We start from the raw sequence: 14,825 nt of genomic DNA, 5'->3' as shown, positions 1-14,825 counted from the left end.
GAAAGAGAGGGGAGACCAGATTAGGGGAGGGGTGGGGAGAACACCAGGGCCAGGGACCCAGAACCTGGCGGTGGGAGAAATAGGAAAGAGAATGAGGGCTGGGACCCTAGGGATGGGGAAGGAACGGGGAGTGAGATCAGAAAGCCAGAAACCGGAGGAGGATGGGGATGGTGGACAGAGATGGGGTGTCAAGAACAGGGAAAGATGACTGGGATGAGCTCTAGGGTTGGGGATGGGAAACCAGAGATAGGAGAGGGGCTGGGGTTGATCAGGATGGGGATGGGGGCTGGAAAGGGAGGAAAGGAGGAAGGAAGAGAGAGGGGAGAGGAAGAGAGAGAGAGAGACTGGGGGGGCGGCCTAGGGATGAGACAAAGAGACTTCTGGTAACCACTTCCACGTGGGAAGCCCTCCATTTCCAAAGCGCCTGCCTGTCACTTCCCTTCTTTCAGGGAGTGGCCAGTGGGCCAGACCCTGGGCTCTGAGCTCAGGGCCTCGGGGGTGGCTGTGAGGGGGAGAGGGGGAAGACATTCAAGTGGGGTGGCAGCCTGCGAGGGTGGGCGCCCTGGCTGGCTCCGTGCTGCCATTTATATCTCTGGGCCCCGTCGTGGGATCCTGCCGCCGCCGCCGCCACAGTGGCTGCTTATTTTGGGGTGTTACATTCTGGCAGAGTGAGAAGCTGTTTGCAGCAGCTCTAAACCTCCATCACCCGCGTCAGTGCCTCCCCAGGCCCCTGCGTCACTGGCACCATCACCACCTCCGTTCTGTTCCCCGGCTCCCACCTCCTCAAGCCCCTGCCACCTCAGCATCTGCCCGGCAGGCCCAGCCCTTTTGGATGTGGAGCTGTTGCTTCTTGTCTGGGACCCTGTGCCCCTCCTTCAAAACCAGAGGCCTTGACTCCCTTTCCAGGGAGCACTTTTCCTGGGGCCACTCTGCCCTGAGGGTTGGCACCCTGTTTCCTGCCTCTACACTGGGTCCATCTGCTTCCTTCTCAAGTTACTTCCTTCACAGGGATCTCTGGACTTAATGGTGGCTCCCGGGCTGAGAACTTTGTGAGCCTTGGTGCTCCAGGATGATAGCCCAGAGTCCTTGACAGTGGGCCCTCAGTGAGTGGATACTTTTTGGCTCTGGGCACCTCAGTCTTCTGGGATCAATACCATGTTCTGGCCTCTCTCCGTTCCCTCCCCTGGCCAGTTCTGGCCACATCTTCTGGACACTGGTCATCTCTTCCTGACTCCCAGGTGGGCTGTCCCCTAGAACAACCACAGCCTGGAGCCCAGGAGGGGAAAGCTGGAGAGAACCTGGGTCCTATTCAGCCTTGACCCTGAATAGCCAAACAGAGCCGGTGTCATTGCTGGCCCAGCCCTGTGCACCTGGGTGCAATTTCTGTCCTCCCTTTACCCCACCCCGAGCGCAGTAACTCTCACACTCGGGGGTGGTGTCTGTGGCTGACGTGGGGTCTCCCAAAGAAAGGTCAGAGAGTCCCTTTTGACATGCACTTGTCCAATCTGGGTTCCACCTTGTACTAAGCTGCATGACCTGAGGCAACTCATTTCATGTTTGTGAGCCTCCCTCCCTTCATCTGCAAAATGGGAGCCATAAGATTGATCTCACCGGGGCTGTTATGTTGTATTCTATGCATAAAGACATGTACAAATACAGTGGCTGGCACACAGTAGGTGTTTAATAACAGATGGTTTCTGCCCATCCTTGCTCTATGCTCCCCTGCAACTCTAGCCATCACCTGCTGACTTGAGGAAAAAAAAAAAGAGGATGGATGGAATGAGCAGAGAGGGTGGGGAGGCTGTTAGAATCGGCCCAGATAGTAGTGGGGGCATAAAATGAAGGCTTCAAGAAAGATAACCCAAGGTGGATTGACAGAGATTTGGTCAGGGCCTGGGCTGCGCCCTCCGAAATGAACTCTTCCCCTCTCCAGTCCTCAGTGGTGTGGCCTGTGAAATAAGGGGTTTGCTCTTGATGGCCGATGAGGTGTCCCCCACCTTCCTGCTCTGACACTCTGTGCATCTTGACCCCGTCTTTGCCAGGGATTCACAAAATGGGGGCCGGGAGTGGAACTGTGGTCCTCGGGGAGAGAGGGAAGACCCGGGCCTGCGGGGAAGGAGTGATGGTGAAGAGCCAGGAGAAGCAGGGGGTGGGGGGGCGATGGTGGTGGGAAGGAAAAGGGCACACGCTGGGCAGGGGCTGAGGGTGGAGGAGGGAGAGAAAGGCACAGCTCACCAGGCCCTGCTGCCTCTGCCCAGGAGTACTCCAGCCAGGCCTGGGGGCAGAGCAATCCAGAGCCCCACCTGCCCCTCCTCCTCGCTTGCTTCCAGTGAGAGCCGCAGCCTGAATTATGGATGAGGCTCCTTGGGTTACAGCTGCTTTGCACGGCAGCAGCAAGGACCAGAAATGGCAACAGAGTCACTGTTACGCAGCAGCTGTCACGGAGGGGGCCCCTGCTCAGGGCCCCCCCTCAAAGAGCCCACAGGGAGCACCATCTTGGCCTTGGGGAGGTGGGCCATGGTGGGGGGAGATATGGGGGCAAGAGGGAGGGGATGTGGGGAAATAAGAGAGAAGCCCCCTAAAGAGGGCAAGCAGGGGGCCAGGGAATTGTGGGCTAGAGGAATGAGTGGGGCCCCTGCCAGCCCCTGCTGAGCTCGGCCTCCAGGCTGGAAGAGACCCTGGGGCCAGGGCACTGGCTCCTGACCCTGGAACACGCTGGTATCACGTGTGCTTCCCTCTGTGTCTCTTGGGTTAACAGTTGGCCCTAGAGGCTGAGGAAAGAGCTCCATAATCCTTGGAGGGCTGGCAGCCTTCTGAATGAACACCCTGTGAGCTTGTGGATAAGGGGTGGGATTAAGGGATCAGAGAGGGATTTGGCTTTCTCTGGTGTCAAGTCCTTGGGGAAGCGAGCTCAGAGGATGACTCCACCAGGAAGGGAGGTGCTCTGGCCGGTCATCAGGAGACTCTTTTCTAGTCCTTGCCCTGCCAATCACGTTGCTGTGTGACCTTGGGCAAGTCACTTTCCCTCTCTGAGCCCCAGCCATCACCTCAGTAGAACCAGAGCTCGAACCAGATGAACCTGGAGGATTTTCCACCTCCAAGATCTCCTGTTCTAAGCCTCAAACCTCAGCCCTCCTGAAACCCACCCAGGGCTCCCTACCAGGCTCCCGCACCCCGCCCCTGCCTGGTTGGGTTGAGGGGTGAGAGACATGCTCTTCCACCCAATGTGGAAAAACTCGGGAGGAGAAAGTAATCGTGAAACGCCGCACGGGGGAGGGGTGAGAAGGGCCGAGAAACGCGGAGGTGGTGTGAACGAAGGGAACAGCAGCCGCTGTGTCACCGAGTATTACATCACACCCAGCCTACACACGCACGGGGCCCGGCACTCACACACACGCGGAGGACCACCGGCACACGCTTGCGCGCAGCGGCGCGGGGAGGGGCCGGGACGCTCGCCGTGGGCCGGGTGGCGTGGCGCCGGGGTCCCCACCCTGCGCCTTTGTGCTCCCCCGCGGGAGGAGGCACAGCCCAGCTTCCGTGATGTCCGCGCCACACGCGGGGCCTGTCGGTGCCATGTGCCCACCCCGGGCTCAGCAGCACTTCATGTAGAGGGCACCCGTCTCCCACGCGCATTCACACACAGCAACCTCTGACACCAGGCGTCAGTGAAAGTCACGGACCCCTCAGGCTCTACCCTGAGGACCTAGGATCTCAGGTCCTTGGGTCCAAGGGCAAAGGTCTTCCTCTGCCTTCGCAGGCCGTAGCACACTGTTTGGAATAGAAGGTGCTCATTCCATGTGTGCCCAGAGAACGACTGCCTGGCTTTCGGAGTGCAAAACCTGCCAGATGAAAATCCCGAGACTCACCCGAAAGTCATGATAAAGGGTAGAGGTCAAGCTAGTTCCAGCCCAGAACCTGCATCAGCTGCCCTGAGGGTCAGAAGGCCAGGAGACAGGGATGGATGAGGGGCCCCAGAGCCCCTGCTATAGCTCAGGGATACGGAGGCCTAGACACGACTCTTTAGCCCCCAGGCCCTTGGGCCTCCCTGGGCCTCTGCCTCTCCGTCTATAGCACAAGAAGGCTGGATCATAGCCAACCTCCAAAAGTTACTTTGAAAAAAAATTATTGTTACTTTTTGGCCGCACCAAATGGGATCACAGCTCCCCAGGGATCGAACCAGTGCCCTCTGCGGCGGAAGCGCAGAGTCTTAACCACTGGACCGCCAAGGAAGTCCTGAAAAAGAATTTTTAAGTGACTTTGAATGAGAAGAGCCTGGGGTGTAAAATGCAGATTCCTGGGCTATTCCCCCAGGGATGCTGATTCTGCATAGGCAGGGCCTAGGAAGCAGCATTCTTTCCAGGACCCTCTGATGCTTCTGCTGCAGGTGGCTGGAGACCCCCTGTCCCTTGGTTCCTAAGATCCCTTCCAGTGTGGAGAGATGAGGGAGGAGGGCTGTGGTCACCAGTGGGCCAGCAAGACCAGACCCCGGAGGCAGCCAGAGGGCCATTTTACATGGGCCTTAGATTCGCAGAGGGTCTCAATTTAGTGCCACCTGTTCTCAAATGGAGTCAATTTTGCTCCCCAGGTGATACTTGGCGACGTCTGGAGACATTTCGGTTATCATAGGTTATCATAACGGCAGGGGGAGGGGTGTTACACATCTAATGGGTAGAGGACAGGGATGCTGCTAAACACCCTATATAGGACATCGTTGTACAGGACTGCCTCCAACAAAGCACTGGTCCAGCCCAAGTCTCGAGACCAAAGTCATGGTCAAACCTACCATAGTGAAAACAGGAATGAAAGTAGACGATCCCTCATCAAACAACTTTCAACCTATCACAGTGCTTCCTACAATGTCCTCTTGGCGTTTTTTTATTCTTTAATAAATCAGGAGCCTCCAAAAGCGGAAGTGGCCGCGGCCTCTCGTGACTCTGAGGTGGCACCCAGAACCCCCCATCCAAGCTAGAAAAGAAAGGCTCTCAGCAAGGGTCGCCTTAGGGGTGGGTGGGCCCGGCCCCTGGCTGGCACTCCCACGCTCGCAGCCCGCCCAGAGAGATCTCCCCCGCGCCCTCCCCGCAGGTCCCGCCCCGGCCTGCCTCCTGCTGATGCTCCTGGCCCTGCCCCCAGCTGCCCCCAGCTGCCCCATGCTCTGTACCTGCTACTCGTCCCCGCCCACCGTGAGCTGCCAGGCCAACAACTTCTCGTCGGTGCCGCTGTCCCTGCCGCCCAGCACGCAGCGCCTATTCCTGCAGAACAACCTCATCCGCACGCTGCGGCCCGGCACCTTCGGGCCTAACCTGCTCACTCTGTGGCTCTTCTCCAACAACCTCTCCGCCATCTATCCGGGCACCTTCCGCCACCTGCAGGCGCTCGAGGAGCTGGACCTCGGCGACAACCGGCACCTGCGCTCTCTGGAGCCCGACACCTTCCAGGGCCTGGAGCGGCTGCAGTCGCTGCATCTGTACCGCTGTCAGCTTAGCAGCCTGCCGGGCAACATCTTCCGCGGCCTGGTCAGCCTGCAGTACCTCTACCTCCAGGAAAACAGCCTGCTCCACCTACAGGTGAGCCGGCCCTAGCCCGGCGCGCGCGCGCGCACACACGCACACACACACATACACACACGTAGTCCTCTTCTGCTTCCCTCTCTGCCTGGGGCCTCTCGGCCCCTCTGTCCCTGCTCACCCTTCCCGCCCCTGTCTCAGCACCTCTCTCTATTTCTCTGTCCCTTTCCTAGGTTTCTGTCCCTCCCACTTTCTCCAGGGGCTTTTCTTTATTTTGTCTCCTGCGTCTTTCTCAGTCACTAATACCCCACCCCCCATCAGACTGCCTCTGTCTGTCTGTCTCTCCCTTTCTGTCCCTATCTGTCTCACTCACTAACTTGCCTCCCCCATCTGTCTCCCTCTGCCTCTTCTGTCTGTCTCCCTTCACACGCCCACTCCACACACACACCCCCATGTCTGTCTGGGTGTATGTGTGTGTCTCTTTCTGTGATCTCTCCTTTCCCCCTTGTTTGCCTTCCGGGGACTCTGCCTTTCCCCAGGCAGCCCAGCCCAAAGGGCTTCGTGGCGGCTCTTCTCACCCACCCCCATGCCCTCCCACAACACGGGGAGGTAGGCAAGAGGGCGGAGCCACTGCAACTGGTATCCCATAGAAGGTTCCACCTCTCTCCACCTCACTGGGTCGTGGGACAAGGGGAAACCCTACCCTTTCTAGATTCCATTCCCCAAACCTATCCCCCAAATCTGTTGTCTCAGTGCAAGGGGTGAAGGAAAAAAAGGGTAAAGAGCTGTTAAGCAGCTGGAAAATGGATGCTCTGAAAATGGAAGGAATAACAGTAATTGCTATTTATTGTTATTATTATTGATCTAAATATTGGTTATTATTGTCGTTATGCTGACTGATTGACAGTCAAATCCTCCCATTCTATTTCCCCAGGAAGCAATAACACACCCTCCAAGCCACTCTGGGAGAAAATTCTCCCTCGGCTACACAACCTCTGGATATCCAAACTCTCCCCTCTCCCCACACCAACCTGGAAGGCACTTCCTCCTCCCCATCCCAGGCTGAGGCCTAACTGGTGGATTTGATGCTGATAATTATAACAACAACAATAGCAATAATAATTTAACATTTATTGAGCGCCCGGAATGCGCTTGGTGCTGAGAAGAGGGCAGCGAACAAAACAGACGAAACTCCTGCCTTCGCAGAGAGCATTCTAGCGGCAGGGAGAGACAAGAAGTAAAATGTACAGTATGTTGGGAAAATATGTTGTGTGTTATTATTATTGCATAAGTAATGATAATAATAGCCCACTAGCACTTAGCAGGCACACTATGCATCAGGCGCTGTGCTAAGGACTTTACGGGTATCAACTCTGCCATTTACAAGTGTGTGGCATTTTTTAACCTCCCTGAGCCTCAGTTTTTCCATCTGTAAAATGGAGATAGCCATAGCACCCATCTTCTAGGGATTTTGTAAGTGTTAAGTGCATGAATAATTTGTAAAGCACTTGGAACAGCACTTGGCATACGGTGGGCACGCTATAAATGCCTGTTAAGATACTATTTTAAAAAGAGAAACAAGCCTCATTTAACACTGGTCTCAGTGAAATGGCCCGTCTTGGACCCTATCCTGAAGATATGGGTCAACTTCAAGGATTATGCTGAGACCACGGGTGGGTCCCAGAACACTCCCTCCTTTTTCTTCTTCCTAACTTTGCACCTCATGGTTTCCAAAGTGTGCTCAGTCACCTCATTTCTACAGCCCTGTTGGGAGATTGTTTATACTCCCTTACAGATGAGGAAGCTGAAACCAAGGGTCCCAAAGTCTCTTAAATCATCGTCCATGTGCCTGGGGGCTTAACGTGTTCTCAGTATCACGTCAAACCTCACAACAGGCTGGCAGTAGGGATGGTTGGTTAGGGGCAGCAGGGACAAAAAATGAAGTTTCTGAGGCCACACAACCAGGAAGAGCTGGTGGCACTTCAGCCTTCATAGTCTGATGACACTTCAGGCCATTTTTATCATTCAGAACACTCTCCACTGGGGGCTGACCAGGTGCAGGGGGAATGGTACTCAGAAGGACAGCAGAGCAGGCTCATTTTTGAAAGCACATGCTTCGTTTTGTTTTCGTTTGGGCTGCACTGCGCAGCATGTGGGATCTTAGTTCCCTGACCGGAGATCAAACCCACGCCCGCTGCAATGGAGCGTGGGATCTTAACCTCTACACCCCCAGGGAAGTCCCTGAAAGCACATGCTTTGGAGTCTGCCAGACCTAAGTTCAAATCCTGGCTCCTATACGACTTTGGACAAATTACTCATTAGAAATTACTCTCTCCATTGCCATTTCCTCATCTGTAAAATGGCAATCATGATAGTAATTAACAATAATACTTACCTAAGAAGTTTTGTAAGGATTAAAATTTAGCACAGGGCCACATCAGTATATGGGCGCTGTCATTATTATTGTTAATTATTACCAGTAGTGCAACAACCACTACTACTGAGATCCTGACCTCCTTATCAACATATATTAGTTGTTCCGATTAGGAATCTGGGGTCAGCAGGCCTGAGTTTGAATCCCTGCTCTGCTGTTTTCTGACTTATTTAACTTTAGACAAGTTGCTGCCCCCTCTGAACCTCAGTTTTCTTATCTTTAAGGTGGGAGTAATAAAAATAATACCTTCCATAAAGAATGGCTGTAAAGAGTTCAAAAAAAAGAAAAAAGAGTAAATGAGTTCGTGTATATAAATCACATAGTTAAGTGCTGAATAAATTTTGTCGTCATTACCTGATCCTCCATCACAAATGGCAGCCAGGGCCTGGGGTCAGGAATGACCTGGGCAAGGTCAGTTGTCACTGACCTTGAGCGGACACTGGGGTCTCCTGAAATGGGAAGTGTTGGTTCTGCACACCCCTGGCATGAATGGTAGGAGGCATCATGGGAAGGAAACATCTTCACACCTGGCCCTATATAGAAGAGAGAGAAAGAGACAGCCTCTGCCTGTGAACTGCCTGGAGAAACTAGGCTGGGCGATGCCACAGGCAGGTGTGGAAGCACGCGGGCTGGGCTGAGATCCGCAGAGTGCAGGTGTGACCCAAGATGCCACCGGGCCTGCCCCGAGAGGGGAGATCTGGAGGAGGCAGGAGGACCACAGCTTTTCAGGATAAGGAAGGTAGAAATGGGAATGGGGTAGAGTGGAGGTTCTCACAGACTGTCTGCTGTAAGTCAGGCACTGTGCCAGGTGCGTTCATCACAGATTCTTACTGAGCATCTACTATATGCCAGGCAGTGTTCTGGGTGCCAGGGATTCAGAAGTGAACAAAAACTGTGTCCCTGCTCTCCTGGAGCATATTTCCTACTGGAGTGGAACCAGATGATAGAGGCACCCGTCTTCTCTTCTAATTGTTAGAGCAGCCTGCATGGCGTAAAAGAGCAGTCTTTACATTCAGGCAGATCTGATTTGCTCTGTGGCTTTGGGCAAGTTACTTTACCACTCTGAGTCTCAGTAGACCCATCTGTGAAATGGAAAAAAATGACCTGTAACTCAGGGGTTCGTTGTGAGGATTAAAGGAGATGCTACTTGGGCTTCCCTGGTGGCGCAGTGCTTGAGAGTCCGCCTGCCGATGCAGGAGACGCGGGCCGTTTCATACAGCTAACACAGTGGTGCTCCAGTCTTGCTTACACTGAATCACACAGGGAACTTTAAAAAATACTGAAGCGGGGCTTCCCTGGTGGTGCAGTGGTTGAGAGTCCGCCTGCCGATGCAGGGGCCACGGGTTCGTGCCCCGGTCCAGGAAGGTCCCACATGCCGCAGAGTGGCTGGGCCCGTGAGCCACGGCCGTTGAGCCTGTGCATCCGGAGCCAGTGCTCCTCAACGGGAGAGGCCACAGCAGTGAGAGGCCTGCATAAAGAAAAAAAAAAAAAAAAAAAAAAAAAAAAAAAAAAAAAAAAAGGAGATGCTACTTGAAAGGGGTTTAGTGTGTCCAGTCCAGAGTAAGCATCATTTCCCCCATTCAGTGGCTAAGGACACTGAGGCTCGGAGAAGTTAAGGCGCCCACCCAAGGTCACCCAGCTCGTAAAGGGCAGAGCCTAGAATTAGCCCAGGTCTGTCTGACTCCAAAGTGCAACTGTTCAGAGCTGTCTCCAGAGTTCACGTCTGCCTTCCACTACATACTGGCTCTTGAACTCTAGGCCAGTCACTTGCCTTCTCTGAGCCTCCCTGTCCTAACCTCTGAAAGGGGGAGAATAATACTATCTGCTTCACGGGACTTCCCTGGCGGTCCAGTGGTTAAGACTCCGCGCTCCCAACGCAGGGGGCATGGGTTCGATCCCTGGTCAGGGAACTAAGATCCCACATGCGCAGCCAAAAAAAAAAAAAAATTATCTGCTTCATGGGGCTGTGATGATTCGGTTACTACATGGGATCTGTGTAGCACAGAGCCTGGCACATGGCAAGAGCTCGGTTAGTCAGCTGCTGATGCAAACGATGGCGATGATACCCAGCGTAGATCGGTGAGCGCTGTGAGTGGGGTGCCTGGCATGGAGCAGACACTCAGTACAGCTTTCTTGAATGAATGAGGTACATTCCAGGACTCACTTGCTCATTAATATCAGATGAGGATGGATCTTAATGATCAATGATCTCAAGTCCCTTGTTTCACAGATGAAAAAAAAACAAACTGAGGCTCAGAGAGGTGCCCGGAGCTGCCCAAGGTCACAAAGCCCAGCAGCTGATTTGACCAGTGCCAGAGACTGGATGGGAGGCTGGAGGGAGGCAAGGTTAAGAACAGGATGCTGTCCAGGGAAGGGGGCAGGGATGCTGCGTTGAGGTTCCAAATGGCTTCCGAGAGCCGTGAACCGGCCAGGGGGAGGTGAGGGAAATGTGGTTTTCAAAATGGAAGAGGATGACTTTAACAGACACTCTCTGCCCAGAGGGAGGGTGTGATAGGAAGTGTGGTGGGGGAGGGGGAAGGCTGTGAAGGTCAAGAGCTTATTAATGCACAGAGAACCATTTTAGAGGAAGGACCCGATCTGAGAACTGCAGCCTAGGAAGTGACAACAGGATTTGGCAACAGCATGGATGGGGGTTGGGGGAATGGACCCCCAGGCTGAGGCTCAGAGCAGGAGGGGCAGGACTTTTGCCAGGGGAAGGAGAAGGAGATTGGAATCAAGGAATCCTGTAGCCCCCAAACTGGGGTTGTAGGTCAAAGGTGCCTGAATTCCCTAGCATCTCTGAACTTTCGGTCTTCCCTTCCTGACTTCCGGAAGTCCCCAAAGTGCCAACTGCCTCTGCTCCCTCTATACCCCACCCCAGCCCATATTTATCCTTTGACCAGGTACCTCTGGGTGTGTCCTACTCTTGCTGACACTCCATTAAAAAGAGAAACCCTAATTAGGTGTTTGAGTGGAAGGGATTCAGCCCGCTCCCTGGGGGGGCCAAGAAGAAAAGGACAAGGACACCAGGCCACGCTGGGCCAGGCTGAGGCCACGGACGTGCGGGGAGCACTCCGCTGGAGGCCTGAGCTGGGCATGGGGCCGTGGCAGCAGGAGGTGGAGAAAGCTGGTGTCACAGGCAGCCGAGAAGGTTGAGGGGGACGGATCTCAATGTGGCCAAGAGGAGGGTTCTTGGCAGGCTCAGTTCCTGTAGCAGAGAGGGCGGAAGCCAGATGGGAGGGGGCGAGAAAATGCAGGAGCACAGGAAGGCGGAGGCTGTGAGTGTGGGCTGGGAGTCAACGCCCTCCCCCCACCTGAGAGCCTGAGACCAGGCTCCTGGGTGAGGTGGGGGGATCATCTCCCCAGGCAAGGAAGGGTGGGAGGGGCACCGCCAGGAAACAGGAATCCAGGGTGAGCACAGAGGATGCCCCTGTCGCCCAGAACCAGACCCCGCTGGGTCTGCTGACCACAATGATGCCCTCTACAAGAGGGGAGGACCTCAGTACTGGGGCTCTGGTCCCCTCTCTGGCAAGCCCTTCATCTCTCTGAGTCTCAGTGCTCTCCACTGCAAAAATGTAGGCTAGGCTGGTGCACCCAGAAGCACTAACTCCCAAATCTGGTTGACCATCACCAATACCTTGGTGAACTGGTTAAAATGCAGCGCCAGCCCCCTGCTCTCTCCCCTCCATAGAGCATACCCACTCCTCCACTCCCCTGAACCACAGTTCAAGGTCCTTCCAGCACTAATATGGTCTGATTCAGACTCCCCAGCCTTGGGCAGGTGGGACAGCCCCTCTAAGGGGACAGTGATGCAGGGCATGGGGCAGCAGGCTTCCTTCCCCTCCCCTGCTGCCTCTGTGGGGTGGAGCTGATATGGTCCCCTTAATGTCCCAGCCCAGTAGCAGAACTTTGGGGTCCCAGGAAGCTCCTCTATTAGAGGAAAATGGATGGGACCTAATTCTAACTAAGACACTATTGTCATAATAACCACCATTTATTGATGGTGGTCTGTGTGCCCACCGGCTACGGCATCCTTACAGGATCTCATCTAACCCTCCCTCAGCCTGCTGAAAGAGTTGTTTTCTGAGTTACACACACTGAGGAAACTGAGGCTCAATGAGGCTAAATAACTTGCCCAAAGTAACACAGCTGGGAAGAGGGCAAGCTGGATTTGAGCCGGGGCTCTGCTGACTCCTGAGCCTGTGGGCTTCATCACTGGACCGAACCCCAATGTGCCAGGCCCTGTGCCCGACACTTCACCCATCTGATAGGTATGGGGATTGTCTTCTTTAATTCTCAAAACAAACCCAGGGGGAGGTACACTCACCTCCATTTTAAAGACGAGGAAACAGATTGCTGGCTTGGCCAAGTTTACAATAATGGCTAACTCATAGAATGCCCACCACATGTATTAATACATGTTGTCTCATTTCATCTCCACATGTTACAGGTGAAGAAACTGAGTCATAAGGATACCGAGTGACTCGCTCAAGTGTCAGTTAATAAGGCCAGGATTTGAAAGTCAGGGAGTCTGAAAGTCTGCATACTTAGCCAAATCAGAGGTTCTCATTCTCCAAGTGTGGTCCTCCCACCAGCAGCATCAGTACCACCTGGGACCCCCCCCCCCACCCCCGCTCCAAGACCTGCTGAATCAGAAACCCTGCAGGCAGGGCTCAGGGATCTGCAGGGGATTCTGATGCACCCCCAAAGTTTTAAGAACTATATTTCGTCTCTCACATTAACCTCTAAATAGGTTAGAGGAGGCAGGATTAGAACCCAGGACTCTGAATCAGAAGGTCAAACCGCTTCTGTTCTACCACAATGCTCCCCTTCTTTCCCAGATTTCCTCGGTGCCTGTCTCAGAACCACTAACCACTCTTCTCTCCCCTCCGACCCCCACCCCCGCCAGGATGACCTGTTCGCGGACCTGGCCAACCTGAGCCACCTCTTCCTCCACGGGAACCGCCTGCGGCTGCTCACGGAGCACGTGTTCCGCGGCCTGGGCAGTCTGGACCGGCTGCTGCTGCACGGGAACCGGCTGCAGGGCGTGCACCGCGCGGCCTTCCGCGGCCTCAGCCGCCTCACCATCCTCTACCTGTTCAACAACAGCCTGGCCTCGCTGCCGGGCGAGGCGCTCGCCGACCTGCCGGCGCTGGAGTTCCTGCGGCTCAACGCCAACCCCTGGGCGTGCGACTGCCGCGCGCGGCCGCTCTGGGCCTGGTTCCAGCGCGCGCGCGTGTCCAGCTCCGACGTGACGTGCGCCACGCCGCCGGAGCGCCAGGGCCGCGACCTGCGTGCCCTCCGCGAGGCCGACTTCCAGGCCTGCCCGCCCGCCGTGCCCACGCGGCCCGGCAGCCGCGCCCGCGGCAACAGCTCGTCCAACCACCTGTACGGGGTGGCCGAGGCCGGGGCGCCCCCCGCCGACCCCTCCACCCTCTACCGAGACCTGCCAGCCGAAGACCCGCGGGGGCGCCAGGGCGGGGACGCCCCCACCGAGGACGACTACTGGGGGAGCTACGGGGGCGAGGACCAGCGGGGCGAGCAGACGTGCCCCGGCGCTGCCTGCCAGGCGACCCCGGACTCCCGCGGCCCCGCGCTCTCGGCCGGGCTCCCCACCCCTCTGCTTTGCGTCTTGCTCCTGGTCCCCCACCACCTCTGACTGCGGTGCTGAGACTGAAGAGGCCGGTGCGTCGTCTCGTTCCCCCTCTTCCCTCATCTCCGTCCCCAGCTGCGGCTCCGGCCCAGTCCCCGCCCTCTGGCCCTGCGGCCTTGCTGCCTTCTTTCCCCTCCCAGCTCCTCTCTTCCCCTGGGACCAGGCCACCTCTCCCTGCCTCCCAGGCTGCTGGCTTATGGCAGCCGCAGGAGGACACATCTGGTGGCGCAGCCCTGTTCTCCCCAACGGGCCGTTAACCCGTTCCCATCCCAAGGCTGGGGTGGGCACCCCAGGCAGCCGCTGACCACTTCTCCCAGTGCCCACAGTGGACTCGGGAGGGGCTTTGTCTGCAGAGCGTCTTCCACCAGCAGAGCCTTTGGAAGCTCCCGGGAAGGGAGCCCTGCCCAGGAGCCCTTTGGAGGGATGCTTCAGTCGGGGCCAGGCCAACCCTAGGCCCCTGCTTATCCTAGCACCCCTCAACCTCCCGACACTGGAGAAATACTTTTCTCCTATGTCTACCTTGGACACTTTTTAGGGTGCCTGGAGAGAGCTTTCCTCTCCCCCATGGCCCCTGTGTGGTGAAGATCAACAGAAGTTGTTTGGGAAAAAAAAAATTTATTAAAAAATTCTATTATTTTATCTTCTGTAAGATTTGTTGGCTCAGGTCCTCAAAAGTGGGAGGAGGGCTTAGAACCATCAGGCTTTCAGGGCCAGAAGGGTTAGAAAAAGGGGAACCATTTCATGCTATCCAAGTGCTTCTTGCTGTTTTCCCATGACAAGAAGCTGAAGCCTCAGGAACAGGGTTGTGACCCTGGAGTCCCAGCCAGGACAGGTGAAATCTGATAGCCAGGAGTGGGTGCTAATGGCACCTCACCTCCTCATTTGTCCAGAAGCAGCTACAGGTGACCCTGAGTTGTCTATGCATGAGGAGCTAAGCCTGGCGAAGGCCTCCAGCCTGGCTAACCGTTCTCTCTGAGGCTCTGTTCCTTCAGGAAGGGAGAGCAGTTCCCTCTTTCCCCTGCAACGAGGAGGAACGTGGGCAGCCATGGTCACAGCCAGCCCAAACATGACTGGGTAAATCTGAGAAAGGCACCTCTTCCTCAGGAGAACCCAGCCCCATACCACAGCAAACAGAGCATAAGGCTCACACTTGCCCTCTCACCTGATTGCCTTTGTGCAGTGTACAGCCTGCACAACTGTACACAGCAACCTTGTAGACAGATGGTCTCTTTCC

The 14,825-nt window shown here is 55.6% G+C and overlaps 1 protein-coding gene across 1 annotated transcript in view; it reads left to right on the top strand.

The window, feature by feature from the left end:
• The window catches only part of RTN4RL2 (reticulon 4 receptor like 2), a 15,603-nt gene extending 1,370 nt beyond the window's left edge, over positions 1 to 14,233 (top strand). The window contains exons 2-3 of the mRNA XM_007455710.1: positions 5,083 to 5,564; positions 12,848 to 14,233. Of these exons, the coding sequence (XP_007455772.1) occupies positions 5,083 to 5,564; positions 12,848 to 13,597 (1,232 nt within the window). The 3' untranslated portion in view covers positions 13,598 to 14,233. The remainder of the gene's footprint in view (positions 1 to 5,082; positions 5,565 to 12,847) is intronic.
• The last annotated feature ends 592 nt before the right edge of the window (positions 14,234 to 14,825 follow it).

The sequence above is a fragment of the Lipotes vexillifer genome, unplaced genomic scaffold (assembly GCF_000442215.2).
Source record: "Lipotes vexillifer unplaced genomic scaffold, Lipotes_vexillifer_v1.1 scaffold977, whole genome shotgun sequence".
Taxonomy (NCBI): domain Eukaryota; kingdom Metazoa; phylum Chordata; class Mammalia; order Artiodactyla; family Lipotidae; genus Lipotes; species Lipotes vexillifer.
The sequence above is the reverse complement of the archived record's forward strand: the minus strand, read 5'-3'. Positions and strand labels throughout refer to the sequence as shown.